Source organism: Marmota marmota, unplaced genomic scaffold (genome assembly GCF_001458135.2).
Source record: "Marmota marmota marmota unplaced genomic scaffold, marMar, whole genome shotgun sequence".
In the NCBI taxonomy this organism is placed as follows: domain Eukaryota; kingdom Metazoa; phylum Chordata; class Mammalia; order Rodentia; family Sciuridae; genus Marmota; species Marmota marmota.
In genome coordinates this window covers 20019301-20033107 of record NW_026000026.1, presented here as the reverse complement: position 1 = coordinate 20033107, position 13807 = coordinate 20019301, and the positions used below count along the sequence as shown (strand labels likewise).

Genomic DNA, 13807 nt, shown 5'->3' with positions numbered 1-13807 from the left:
ACAGTCTTTAGGAACTACTTCATTTTTCTGTTCTCTGCAGATCATATTCTTATAATGTAGGATGCTTCCCAATTTCCATAACCTTGGTCTAGGTTTATAGCAGTTAATTAGCATCTCTCAATTTCAGGTTCATGGGAAAGAGGATCTGATTAAATAGATGTCTATGTCTGGTACATTCAGCTATATCTGCAAGGGTGCTGGGGCTCACCTCCTCTGGTGGGGTTCCCATTTCTCAGAAGAGAGACCATGAAATGGAGAGGTGTCCTAAATGGTATCAATAGCAGTAAAGGGGGAATGCTATGACCATGAGCTTTCTGTTTGGCCTGTAAACTGGATGATGGTAGTAGATTTGTGAAAAGACAGATGATAAATTTAGTTTTGAACCTAGAAATTTGAAAAATATCCTGTGGGATATTTATCAACAAATAATATATATTAAGTCCCTACTTTTTGCCAGATATTATGCATAGGAATAGACTTGTTCTGTGCTTGGATATCCAGTAAGATTTTGGCTGATAGATCTGGAGCTAATTTGGGAGTTGTAGGCTAGACCTGATCTGATTACAATCAGTGGCTTACAAAGCACTTAAAGTTGGGCTAGTAGAAGAAAGTTTAGAGAACTGGTATTGGTAGAATAGTTAGGACTGCTACTCTTAGGGGCAGCTAGAAGAGAATCTTCCAAAGGAAATAGCTTTAGAGGTCAGAAGAAAAAGGAGCAATTAGGGATTGAATGATTTCAAAAGGTGGAGGAAGTGAAGACTTAAACATGTCTCCTGGATTTGGCAGTTGAGAGGCCATTGATTCCTTGCTAGTATGGTTTTATTTTGGTACTAGGGAAAGAAGTTAGATTGCACTGGCTTGAGCAAGTAGATGAGGAAGTTGTTTCCAAAGTTTTGCAGAGAAGAGGAAAATGCCTCACAGTAGTCAAAGAGTGTACTGATATAGTTGCTCTTAAATGACAAGAGATTGAGTACTTAGTGAGTTGATTAGGGCTTGGGATGGAGTAAAAGTAAGATATATTTAGGTATATCCTAAAAGGAATCTTATTCAGAATGACCGTCATGATGAGTGCAGGCTTTAATGAGGTTTCTTCTTTCATTATTCCCCTAGAAAAATGAAGGATAGGGGAATGATACAAACATATATTTACTTCCCAAGAACTATGAGAAGCTGGAATTTCACTGCCATGGAATTTGATTTAGTAATTCCACTAGTTTGTTGACACATACTTTAGTCATTTGTTTTATTTTGTTTTGTTGCCTTATTTGCAAGCACCTATGACTTTGAGTTACAAGGTTTATAACTGTAAGAAGGGATAATAGATATGAATCTTTTTTTCTTCTATGGGAAAGATTATTTGGCTCTTAAGTATATGTGATTTTGAATTGTTTGTGTTCTAGTTAATACCTTTTAAAGGATAGAAATAGTAAAGAGTGGAAAAAGACTTTCAGATGATTATGTAAAAAATATTAATAATTATGAAAACCTTTGATCAGCAGTTTGTTTAAAATTTCTTTCTTGCTTCCCTAGATTTTACATGCTTTTAATTCAAGGTTTGCAGATAAATGATTATATATGCCATCCTGTCTTGGCCAGCGTTATTCTAAACTCCCCTCCTTTGTTCTGCTGTGACTTGAAAGGGATTGATGTTGTGGTTCCTTACTTTATTTCAGCTCTTGAAACCATTTTGCCTGACAGGTAAGCTGTCATTCTCTACTACTATATTAGTTGTCTGGTTTGGTGTTTCCTTCTGTTTCTTAATTTATCCTGTTCAGTTATCTTCATAGTCCAAGGAGATGCTGGTCAGTTAAATGAGTATAGAGCATCAAACCCATCTCCTTCCTAGATGCTTCCAATTCTGATTTATCCATGGTCTGTTAAATCCTTTTTGGCTTGGTCTTGAAGGATCAGAGCAAACCCAGCCAGAGGTCCTATCTTTGTAGAACAGGCTTTACATTTTAAATAAAGAAATCAGCCAATCAGTTAAATTCTAGTTTAATAACTGTTTAACATAGAAGTACACATTCACACACACGATTGTGAAAAACTGGCATAATATATATTTAGCAGTTGCTAATAATGCACTTTAGTTAAAAAATGCTAATAGCTTTTTATTTTTTGGCAGAGAACTCTCAAAATTCAAAAGCTATGTAAATCCAACAGAACTAAGAAGATCCTCCATTAACATCCTACTTTCTTTGTTGCCCCTCCCTCATCATTTTGGCACAGTCAAATCTGAGGTAACATTTTATTAGAGATTTTTATATTCTATATTGTGTTGTGTGCTGATTTAAGTCAGACTATATTTAAAAAGTGGAACAGGGGCTTTAAAAAAACAGAACAAATGCCTCAAGTTAATTCACGTAAATTACTGAAGGTATTTTGTTCTGATGTTTCTTGTGTAGGACTGCCAGCATGCTGTGGCCTACATTTCAAGTGGTTATAGGTTAATAAAATCTGACAACATCTATCAAGGGAATTATTGACAAACTTAGCACAGTGGCTAGCATTAGATTGCAAGCCTTGCTCAATGATCTTTTTGTCTTCTCTAGAAAGACATAATACATATAACAGCTGATGTTAAATATTGCTTGTTTTTTCCATAGGTGGTCCTGGAAGGAAAGTTTAGTAATGATGACAGCTCTTCTTATGATAAACCGATAACTTTTCTGTCCCTGAAGTTGAGACTTGTGAATATACTAATAGGTGCCTTGCAAACAGAAACGGACCCCAACAACACCCAAATGATACTAGGTTTGTGTTCACGTATTTTTTTTAAAGTGCAATCCCGGGATTCAGTTGATCCTAAGCACATTTAGGAAGCAGAAGTCAATGATAGGAAACTAAGCCTAATGCAGTTCTACTTATTATTCTGAATCAGAGGCAGAGTTTATTTGCTTTTTGATATAAAAATATTTAAAAAGTTTAGATGAGGGAAGGAAAGCCTTTCAGTCATCTTGGTTGGTCATTTGTGCTTTGTATTTTTCTTTCTCCCTGTTTCTCTCCTTCTCTCTTTCTTCTTCTTCCTTCTTTTTTCTTCTTTCTCTTCCTCCTTCCCATTACTTACATGTGAAAAAATTCAGGGTTGGAAGCCAAGCAGAACCGTGCTGGGAAGAAATTGTGGAGTAGCTCTTGTTGGGCATCTTCCCTTTTCCCTGTTGTTTCCTGTTGTCTCTGAATTGTACTAAATCTGTCTTAGATGGCTTCACATTATTATGGCCACTGCCATGAGGATTCATATTTTAGATCCTTTTTACTTCTCCATTTGATGACTATACCCATTTCTTACCATGCCTCTGGTATTGAGAGAGAGGAACTCAAAAGGACAGAGAAGATATAATAGAGGGAAATGGGGGTCAGATTATGTCTTGAAGGTCAGGACTTACATAGGCAGAAATATGGTTTTAATTCCAAGACAGGAAATGACGTGGCCAACTCATTTTGTTGATGGCAGGAGTGGAGGGAGAGAGTACTCAGAAAATCTAGTACATTAGGCACTGAAAAGGTAGAATAAATAGGAAAGAGTCAGTCATTTTGGAAAGGAGTTGAATGAACAGAGGTTCTTACATACCCTCTTTTTTGTTATTGTTGACAAAGTTTTAGACAGTTGGAAAAAAGGAAAGGAGAAAAATACAAAGTAAGAGAATTCTGCCACTTAAATTGTGTATTTTGCAGTTGCACATAAATTTTATCTGATAGAAAAAAATTTGAGCCAGGATGTGGGAAATACAGTGTTTATCATGCAGGGAATTGTCAGAAATAAAACAATGTATAAAATGTGTAGTCCAGTGCAAAAATGGCTATTGTTATGATTGAGCTGTGACCCTTTGGGCATTAGAAGTGGACTCTGCCTTGGGCCATTAGGAACACTCTGAATAGACTGCCCAGTATTTATTCTTATCCTAGACCATTCTGATACCATCATTCTCCTCTAGCTAGACATAAACAATGGTCACATAAAACCAACATTCATCTTAGTTCCTTGTCCTCCTTAGTACCATTGATCTTTCCTCTTTCCCTATTCCAACCATTTTCCTATGATTATATTCTGGATTTTTTTTTTTTTTTTTAAGTACTGGGAATTGAAGCCAGGGGTGCTCTACCGTTGTGTTATAACCTCAGGCCTTTTAAATTTATTTTGAGACAGGGTCATGCTAAGTTGCTTAGGCTTGGGATCCTCCTGAGAGGTAACAGCTTCCCAAATCACTAGGATTACAGATTGTGCCACCACCGTGTCTGCCATGATCCTATTCTAGATCTTACATCATTGAAAACTAAATCATTGCTTTCTTGATTTCAAATGTTCCATTTCTTATTGCCCTCTATCCTTTCATTTTGTGCACTTTACTCAAACACTGGCAATTTTCTCTCACAGGGATTAGCAAACTACAGCTCATGGGCCAAATCTGGGCTGCTATTTTTTTAAAATTTATTCTAATTTGTTATATATGAAAGCAGAATGCATTACATATAGAGCACAATTTTTCATATCTCTGGTTGTACACAAAGTAGAGTCACAATATTCGTGTCTTCATACATGTACTTAGGGTAATGATGTCCATGTCATTCTACTGTCTTCTCTACCCCCACGCCCCTCCCACCCCTTTGCCCTATATAGAGTTCATCTAATCCTCCCATGCTCCCCCACCAACCCCATTATGAATCAGTATCCTTATATCAGAGAAAACATTCGGCATTTGTTTTTTTGCGATTGGCTAACTTCACTTAGCATAATATTGTTCAACTCCATCCATTTACCTGAAAATGCCATAATTTTATTCTCTTTTAATGCTGAGTAATATTTCATTGTGTATATATAACACATTTTCTTTATCCACTCATCTATTGAGGGGCATCTAAGGGCATCACAATTTAGCTATTGTGAATTGACTGCTATAAACATTGATGTGGCTATGTCACTGTAGTATGCTGTTTTTAAGTTCTTTGGGTATAGACTGAGGAGTGGGATAGCTGGGTCAAATGGTGGTTCCATTCCCAGTTTCCCAAGGATTCTCCATACTGCTTTCCATATTGGCTACACCAATTTGCAGTCCCACCAGCAATATATGAGTGTGCCTTCTTCCCCTGCATCCTCGCCAACACTTATTGTTGTTTATATTCTTAATAGCTGCCATTCTGACTGGAGTGAGATGAAATCTTAGAATAGTTTTGATTTGCATTTCTCTAATTGCTCGAGAAGTTGAACATTTTTTTCATATATTTGTTGATTGATTGTATAACATCTTCTGAGAATTGTCTGTTCAGTTCCCTGGCCCATTTATTGATTGGGTTCTTTGTTGTTTTTTTTTTGGTGTTAAGATTTTTGAGTTCTTTATATATCCTAGAGATTAGTGCTCTATCTGATGTGTATGTGGTAAAAATTTGCTCCCAAAATGTAGGCTTGGGCTGCTATTTTTGTAGTAGAGTTTATTGGAACACAGTAGTACTTGTTTTGTCTGTGGCTGCTTTTGTGATACAATAGGAAAATTGAATGATTGTAACAGAGACTATATGGTACACAGTCTGAAATATTTACTTCCTAGCCTTTTATGGAAAGGGCATGCCACCTCCTGCTTCAGCCTTTAATCCATTGGCCCTTCTCTTTTCCACTGTCTCTCACATCACCTCTTTCCTCCTTGCCCAGCTTAGATTCCATGTCCCTTAACATTTATAAACTTCAACTCTGCTTAACTGCCTGTTTATTTCACATTAGTACCTTAGTGGTTGAACAGTCCTAGAGGAAAATAATCAGAATAGGGCTTTCTGACTAGCCTTCTCAGATTTATGACTATAAATCTCAGGTAGCTCTTAACTTTGATAGTTTTACCACATTTCCTGAGTAAATTCACTTTTCTATTTGTCTCACCTCATCTCCAGTCTTTTGCTTATTTCTTACACTTAGCTAATGACCTTGCTGCTTATTTCAGCAAAAATGCATTGGATGAGAATTTGCTCAAGCTGGATGTAGTGGCGTATGCATGTATAGGAAGCTAAGGCAGGAAAGTAGTGAGTTCAAGGCCAGTTCTAACTTAGTGAGACCCTGTTTCAAATAAGAGAGAGAATTATCTCATATTCATTATTTCTACCAACTACCTGCAACATATCCAAAATTTATTCTTTGTTTTTTCATTACAAATACTTGAGTTCTGTTATGTTTTATGTGCCGTGCACCATCCTTAACTCTGGGATCCAGCAGGGAACAAAATAAACAAAAATCATTCTAGTGAGGACAAGGAGCAAACAATAAATAAGATCGTGTATTACGTGGGAAGGGAAAACATAGTAGCGAATGGAGATTGAGAAGGGCAGTTGTGTGTGAGTGCCACATGGCAGATCAGAGGGGGCTGTTCAGTCAGAGATAGAGTGTCATGCAGATACCTGGGATGAAGAGGATGCCAAACAGAGGGAAAAGCAGTGGCAAACAATCTGGAAGCAGCCTGTGTTTGAGCCAAGTGAGGATGCCAGTGTAGCCATAGTGAAGAGAACAAAGGCGCAGGTAGTAGGGATATAGACAGACGTAGCTTCAGTTTGCTGGAATGTCGCTTCACTTGTGTCCTAAATGCTGCTCTCACCTTCTCAAGGCTACTCTCAAGTGCTACTACTCTCACCTTCTTTCCTATCTGATCAGTTTCTCCCCTTTCACTAGATTATTTATAGTGGCATACAAATATGCCCTGTTATTATCTCCCTGGATGCCTTACCTCTTCTAGCTGTTCCCCCATTCTCTTCTACCTTTGAAATCAAAACTGGTTTTCTGTACCCAATTTTCTTGGCCTCTCATGTTTTTTGTTTAGATCACTATGGTAAGGCTTTTGTCCCGACGATTCCTCTGAATCGATTTATATCAAAGTTTGCAAAGATCTCCATCTTGCCAGAATTGATGATCAAGTTGCTGTCATAATCTTACCAGCACTTGGCTTGATTGACCACTGTCTCCTTCTAGTAACACTTTTTTCTTGTAACCCCTATCATATCATACTAACCTGGTTTTAATTTTATCTTCCTTCTCTGTGTCCTTTGCTAGCTCTTTTTCTACTACCAGTGAACTAAGTTGGAAACCCTAAAGCTCTGTCCTTGCCCCTCTTATTCTAGGTGGTCTCATTAATCCTATAGCTTCAAATATCTCATATCTCATATATATATATGATATATGATATATATATCACTATCACATACACACACACACGCACACACGCACACATTCTTCAGCCTAAATATATCCTTTCAATTCAGTATGTTCCTAGCTGCCTCCTTAACATCAGCACCTATATATCTGAAAGATAGGCAACTCGGGCCTATCTTGCCTACCTCTCACATCTTTGCCCTAAATCTGTTCCTCACCAGTCTGCTTACTCATTTTAGTAAATGACTTCCTCTGTTATACCTAATTACTCAATTAAGACTCGCCTGTCTTTAATTTTTCGCTTTTCCTCATTACTACACATCTAGGTCTTCTTCTGTCCATACTATTTTCAAAATACATCCCAATCAATCTTACCATCTCACTCCTAGAAACTGTAACTGAGCTTATCATATTTTAATTACATAATTTAATTATCAGAGCCTTCTGCCTGGTCTCTCTGCTTCCTTTCATGTCCTGCTAGATGTATCTTCGCCACTGAATCTGGAATCATTGTTCTAAAGGATAAGCTAGATAAGGCCAGTCTCCGTGCCACTGGCTGCCCATTACACTTAGAGTAAACTCTAAGTTTCTTACCCATCTACAGAAACCTATATTTAAAAACCACAACCTGGTTTTAAAAATATTCCATATTCATTGTAATGTCATGTGTAGCTAATAAAAAAAAGATTTAAAAAATTCCATATTTTTCTTAGTTTGTATTACCCTTGAAGATGGTAATTGAGATGCTAGCACCTGCCCTTTCATGACAGTTATAAAACATCTGACAGTAGGCATGTCTTTATACAAAGAAAAGTTTTGATTTTTGAATTAATTTTAGAAAAAAAAGGATTTTAAAACTTTGGGGGCAAATCAGAATTGGGTGATTTCTTCTTATCTTTACTGACCAGTCAACAGATTTATTAGTAATTTTTGAAGAAGTTTAGGAAGTGCAGCCAAAATCATGTTCTTATCTCTGCTCTTAATCATATGAGCCATTTTAGTGTTCTTATCACCTATTTTATATAAAATACTTTTTTCTATTGCAGGGGCAATGTTAAATATTGTTCAAGATTCTGCACTCTTAGAAGCCATTGGTTGCCAAATGGAGATGGTAAGAAATACACAACATGTAATATATATTTTTTTACAACATGTAATCTTATCAGAGATGATTAACTTCTGATTTTCTCTAAATTACCTTCCAGAATATCTGTCCTTGTAATTTTAAAGGTATTTTGTTTGTAAATGCAGCTTATTGAGTTAGAAAGATCATATTTTAAAATATCATATATTTTTATGTTTTCTTACCTCTTGGTCTGTCATTCTGCATGACAGAAACTCCAGCTAAATCTAGTTTTTATTCCTGGAAAGTACCTATTTAAAGCTCTTACTTGTTTTGCTATTGTGATTAAGCAGCTTAAATAATCTAGGAAAGGCCTCCTACTCCATAATTTTTGCTATCCCTAATTGACCTAAATGTAAGAACTATTTATTTATTTATTTATTTTTGTCTTTTACTTTTTTCATTTTTAAAAATTTTAATTGTGTAAGAACTGTTTATAATCTCTTTATAGTTCCTGCGGATCAAAGTTTACAGGTCCCCCAGAGTACTAATGTTTTAAATCAAAAAAACTTCCCGGAGATTTTCAGTACCTCTTGTTTCCCTCTTCAAATTGTATGATCCTTATACTGGAATAGAGGCTGGGGAGTAGAGGAATTAATAGAGTATACTGGGGTGAGCTGGGTGGATATAGGCGGATGATCAAATTATTATCAGGGAAATTACATTCATGTCTCAGTAGATGTTTAATAATAATTTACTGACCCAGTAGTAAAATATGAAAAAAAATTTACTTATTTGGATATAATGAATTATATTTGTATGGGAAAAAGTGAAGGAAATCTATTATTTTTGGTTTATAATATAATTTGAAAGTTGCTGCTCTTTGCTCAAGTGTTGTTTTGTTTGTTTTAAGATTGTATTTCTATTTTGAAGTTTTGCTTGGGAGGCATGTAGAGTGTTATCTTTAAGGACCTAAAGTCATTAGCTAGCAAGGTCTAGTGAAGATGAAAAAGGTCTAAGACTGGCCCTTTGTAAACAGCAGCGAAAAAGCATTTCTGTCAAACTGAATGCTGTCAAGCTGTCAAACCCTTCATACTCTTTAGCAGATGGTGTCTGTGCAGAAATGCCACAGCAGTTTTAATTCCCTCATCATTTGTGCTGTTTGTTGTCACATTCCATTTTATCAATAGAGTTTTTAATAATTAATCTCTTTTTATACCTGTAAACTCTGATGGAATCCCCAAATACTTGACTGATGTTCATTTGACTAGGGTGGTGGAGAAAATAACCTGAAGAGTCATAGTCGCACTAATAGTGGTATTAGTTCAGCAAGTGGTGGAAGCACAGAGCCCACAACTCCTGACAGTGAGAGACCTGCTCAAGCTCTCCTGAGGGATTATGGTAAGCTATTTTGTTTTTTAGTCGGAATTTTACAGAATTTCTTTAATTCTTAGATTTATTTAAGAAAAACTAAAACAAAATTTAAATATTCAGATTTTTAAAACAAACAACTAAAATATAAAATGTTATGTACATAAGTATAAGAAAGAGGATACTAGTCTAAAAAAACAAATAACTTATACAGCTTTTAGTGGTTGTATTCGGAGTAGTTCATTAGATTTCATAGACGATTATAATGCGTGGTCGGGATTCTGTCCATGTGCTGGTGATACAGGGTCAAGATATGGGCCCTGCCTGAGATCTCACATGCTAATGGCAGAGATGTCTAGTCCATCTGTTACTGCAGTGTGGTAAGGGAAGTGATGGAGCATGCAGTAGTGGGAAAACTTACATACCCTATTATATCCTGTACCCTAGTTTAAGTACATTGGTCACAAATTTTAAGCAAGGGTAAGGAAACATTTTTGCCTTTCCAAATTCTACATTTGCCAGCAGAGCATCCTATTTTTTCCATGTCCTTTATCTTGGCAGTTACTTTATAGATTCAGTGAATTTGTGGTATATAACTTTATGGTTCTACACACAAATACTAACAGTGTATTGAATCTGTGAGTGTTCATCCAACAAGATTAGGATTATATTTAGTTTCTTGGATGTGAGTTTAGTTTTATAATCATCTGGAAAATTCATGAGCTAGAGTCATGAGTTCATGGGACATGTTTCTGTGATTTGTTTACAATAAGTATCCTTGAGCATGTCAGATACATAAAGTCATTATTTGGATATTCAGTACAATCAAATATTATATTTATAAGAAAGTTATTTAAATTTTTACCTTATTCATTGTGTATGTAGATCTAGGTATACTCTACGTTGAAATTTTGTTTATTTTTCATGCTTTCTAAAAATAACTTAAAAGATATTTTTGCTTTACTGCATGTGTTCTAATATAAATGTTTGAAGTGATTATTGTTTGTTTCAGCATTTTGAACTGGTGTTAGTGATCTCTGCTTGTAATGTCATAAAATATTTTTACTAAGAAATCCGGATTTGTGTTAGTGTCGCATGAATGTCTCTCTTTAATGATCATTCCTTTTTCTGTTGTCACTGCCCTCTTTCTGATAGGATCGACAGGTATAATGTCCCTAAAGCTTCCTTTGTAAATTCAATTTAATTTGTCCTAATTTTAATTTCTCCTAAGGTACTATTAGCTAAGTAGTAATTACTTTTAAATATAAAATTGGAAGCCAAATGTAGTGGCTTGATTATTTAATTTTTTTAGAAGTATTAAAGTAGTCTTAGAGAGTTAAATGTTAAAGTGGGTTTGAAAAGGCATTGCATGTGATTTTTGATTGTTTGAACCCTGCAAGAAATTTTAACAGATGCCTTACAGTATTTTCCAGCATCTGAGGGGGCTATAAAAGTTGAATGTTTCCTGTAAAATTCCAAGAAAATACTTGATGGCCTTTTCATTATTATTTTTGAAAATGTAATACTCTATGTGTTGTTAATTTAGAAATTTTAAGACTTAACATTTTATAAGATGATACTGACACTGTCAGGTCCCATGATTGTCTGTGTGAAAGTTTGTGGGCTGGGACTAGAAACTGCCCTGACCCAGCTTGTGTGCCCTGTGCACTGTCTGTCAGGCGTGGAGCTCAGGCCAGCGGGGTGGGGAACATAGCGCTATGTGGGTGCCCGTCGTGCTCACTGTGACTGCTGTGGTCTGTGCCTGGTGGAATGCTGTGCTTCTCGTTACTAATGCTTAGTTGTTTTCCCTCCCTGTGGGATGTGGCATTGGGGTTATATCCTAGCTCTTAATACAGATTCAGCTGCTGGACTCCTGATTCGCAGCATTCATCTCGTCACCCAAAGACTCAATTCCCAGTGGCGGCAAGACATGAGCATATCACTGGCAGCTCTAGAGCTCCTCTCTGGCCTGGCAAAGGTGAGGAGGATAGTCCTTTTATTTTAGCCCAGCAATCTTGGGTCCTGGCTCTTTTTTTCTGTATCTTTGACCCCTCTGATGTGGGTATTGCAGTGTTGGACATACTCAAACATAATTTATATCCAAAGTTTGCAACACTGAACCTCCAAGTGAAATTTTCAAAATGAACTGTACTTTAAAACAATATTCAAAGAATGTATTTCTGTTAAATTATAGAAAGCATTTAAATATTTGCTATTTATTTATTTGTTCATAATAATAGGATGGCTTGGTTTTATAAAGAGTGATTATCCAAAAGTATGCCAGTTGGGATTATCTGTAACTACTGTCTTCCATTTATTAGAGATAAGTGAAAATCAACTACATGTTCAAATTTCTTTCACAGTTATTTGGTTTTGTGGAATCTTAGCGCTGGGTGACCAATCCCACTTCTCTAAGTTTTTTTTTTTTTTGAATTGATATTCACTAACATAAAATTAACCATTTTAAAGGGAACAATTCAGCAGCTGATAGTACATTTAGAGTGTTGTGCAACCAATACCTGTAGTTCCAAATTGTTTTCGTTGCTCCAAAAGAAAACTCTTTACCTTGCAAGTGGTTGCTTTCTTGTCCTTCTGACCATCCTGACAACCACCAATCTGCATTTTTATCTCTATGTATCTACCTTTTGTAAACATTTCATATAAATGAAAGTTTATAATATACGACCTTTCATGTTGGCCTTTTCACTTAACATAATTTTTTGAGTCTCATTCCTCTTGTAGTGTCTACCAGAAATTCATTTCTTCTATGGTCAAATAATACTGTGCTAAGTGTATATACCACAGTTTGTTTATCCATTCATCAGTTGATGGATATTTGGGCTATTTGTGTCTTTAAACTAACGTCAGTAGTACTGCTGTGAACATGTGTCTACATGTATTTGCTTGAATAACAATTTTCATTTCTTTGGAGTATACACTGAAGAGTAAAACTGCTGGGCATATGGTAATTCTGTGTTTTAACTTTTTGGCCAACTGCCATATTGTTTTCCACACCTCCTAAATTACATCCCCACTGGCAGAGTACAGCGGTTCCAATTTATTCATATCCTTACGAGTATCTAAATGAAATGGGCAAGATTATCTTGCATCTAAGATCTGGTGTTGTGAGAATTAAATGAGAGGAACTATATAAAGTACTTTGAGAGCAAAAGCCGATATGCAGCTTTTGTCATTAAAGTCTTCGTTTTACAGATGTGGAACAGGTGATCAGAGGGTGTGATTTATAAACCATGAGAGAAAATAGGCAATTTACAAGAAAACCTAATGTGTTCTCACCACCACTTAGAGTTTACATAACAGTTTTATGAGGAGCAGTTGTTGATACAAAAAGTAAGAACAACCATTCATGAGACATGCAGAACTGAACTATCTGAGAGCAGATACTGTTTCTTGTGACCTTTGGTGTACTTTCAGTAGTAAGAAATAATTAGCCTTAGATGGAGCACTGCTCCAAATCTATCTACCAAATTATAAAGGGCTAACAGTACCAATTTCATGATTTAAAGTACAGTAAAGCTAGTAATCCAAACATTTTGGTGTTGGAATAGGTTGAACCAATCAATAGAGAATTCAAAAGTACACTCACACTAAGTGGTCATCTAATTTTCATAACCAAGGTGTAAAGGTAATTCAAAGGAAAAGAATAGTAATAGTCTTTTAAACCATTGGTACTGGAATAATTATTCATCTAAAAAAAAAACACCCTTGTTTGTGTATGTATATGTGTGTATGTGTGAGATGCTGGGGATTGAACACGGGACAGCTCTACCATTGAGCTTCATTCCCAACCTTTTTCAATTTTGAGACAGGGTCTCTCTAAGTTATTCAGGCTGGTCTTGAATTTGCAATCCTCCTGCCTTAGTAACCTAAGTCATTGGCTCATCTGCAAAAAAAAAAAAAAAATCTTTGTTTTATAACTTATACTTTGTGCAAAGGTTAACTCAAAATGAATTTTAAACCTACGTGTAAAGCCTAAAGTCTGAAATTTCTAGAAGAAAACATAGAAGTTCCTTGGGTTATACAAACATTTCTTATATATTACACTATTGAAGGAAAAAAAAACTGATAAATTAGGCTTCATCAAAATTTGAAAACTACTGTTCTTCTAAAATACTTCAGATAACAGGTCATAGAGTGGAAGAAAATCTTTACAAAGCTCATGTTTAATGATGGATTTATATCCAGATTACATAAAGAACTCTCAAAACTCAATAATAGCCTTTCCTTTT

The 13807-nt window shown here is 35.7% G+C and overlaps 2 protein-coding genes across 6 annotated transcripts in view; both read left to right on the top strand.

Moving 5' to 3' along the window:
• LOC107139494 (Ral GTPase activating protein non-catalytic subunit beta) overlaps positions 1–13807 on the top strand; it is a 65437-nt gene that overhangs the window by 5353 nt on the left and 46277 nt on the right. For 2 of the 5 annotated variants that reach the window (XM_048810954.1, XM_048810951.1), the window contains 7 exons: positions 1531–1698; positions 2126–2240; positions 2607–2754; positions 8170–8234; positions 9458–9587; positions 10713–10721; positions 11402–11535. In XM_048810954.1, coding sequence (XP_048666911.1) covers positions 1531–1698; positions 2126–2240; positions 2607–2754; positions 8170–8234; positions 9458–9587; positions 10713–10721; positions 11402–11535 — 769 coding nt within the window. The remainder of the gene's footprint in view (positions 1–1530; positions 1699–2125; positions 2241–2606; positions 2755–8169; positions 8235–9457; positions 9588–10712; positions 10722–11401; positions 11536–13807) is intronic. The other 3 variants (XM_048810952.1, XM_048810953.1, XM_015482400.2) reach the window with 3 other exon arrangements.
• LOC125618993 (ral GTPase-activating protein subunit beta-like) overlaps positions 1–13807 on the top strand; it is a 61693-nt gene that overhangs the window by 44253 nt on the left and 3633 nt on the right. The gene's annotated exons all lie outside the window — the stretch shown is intronic.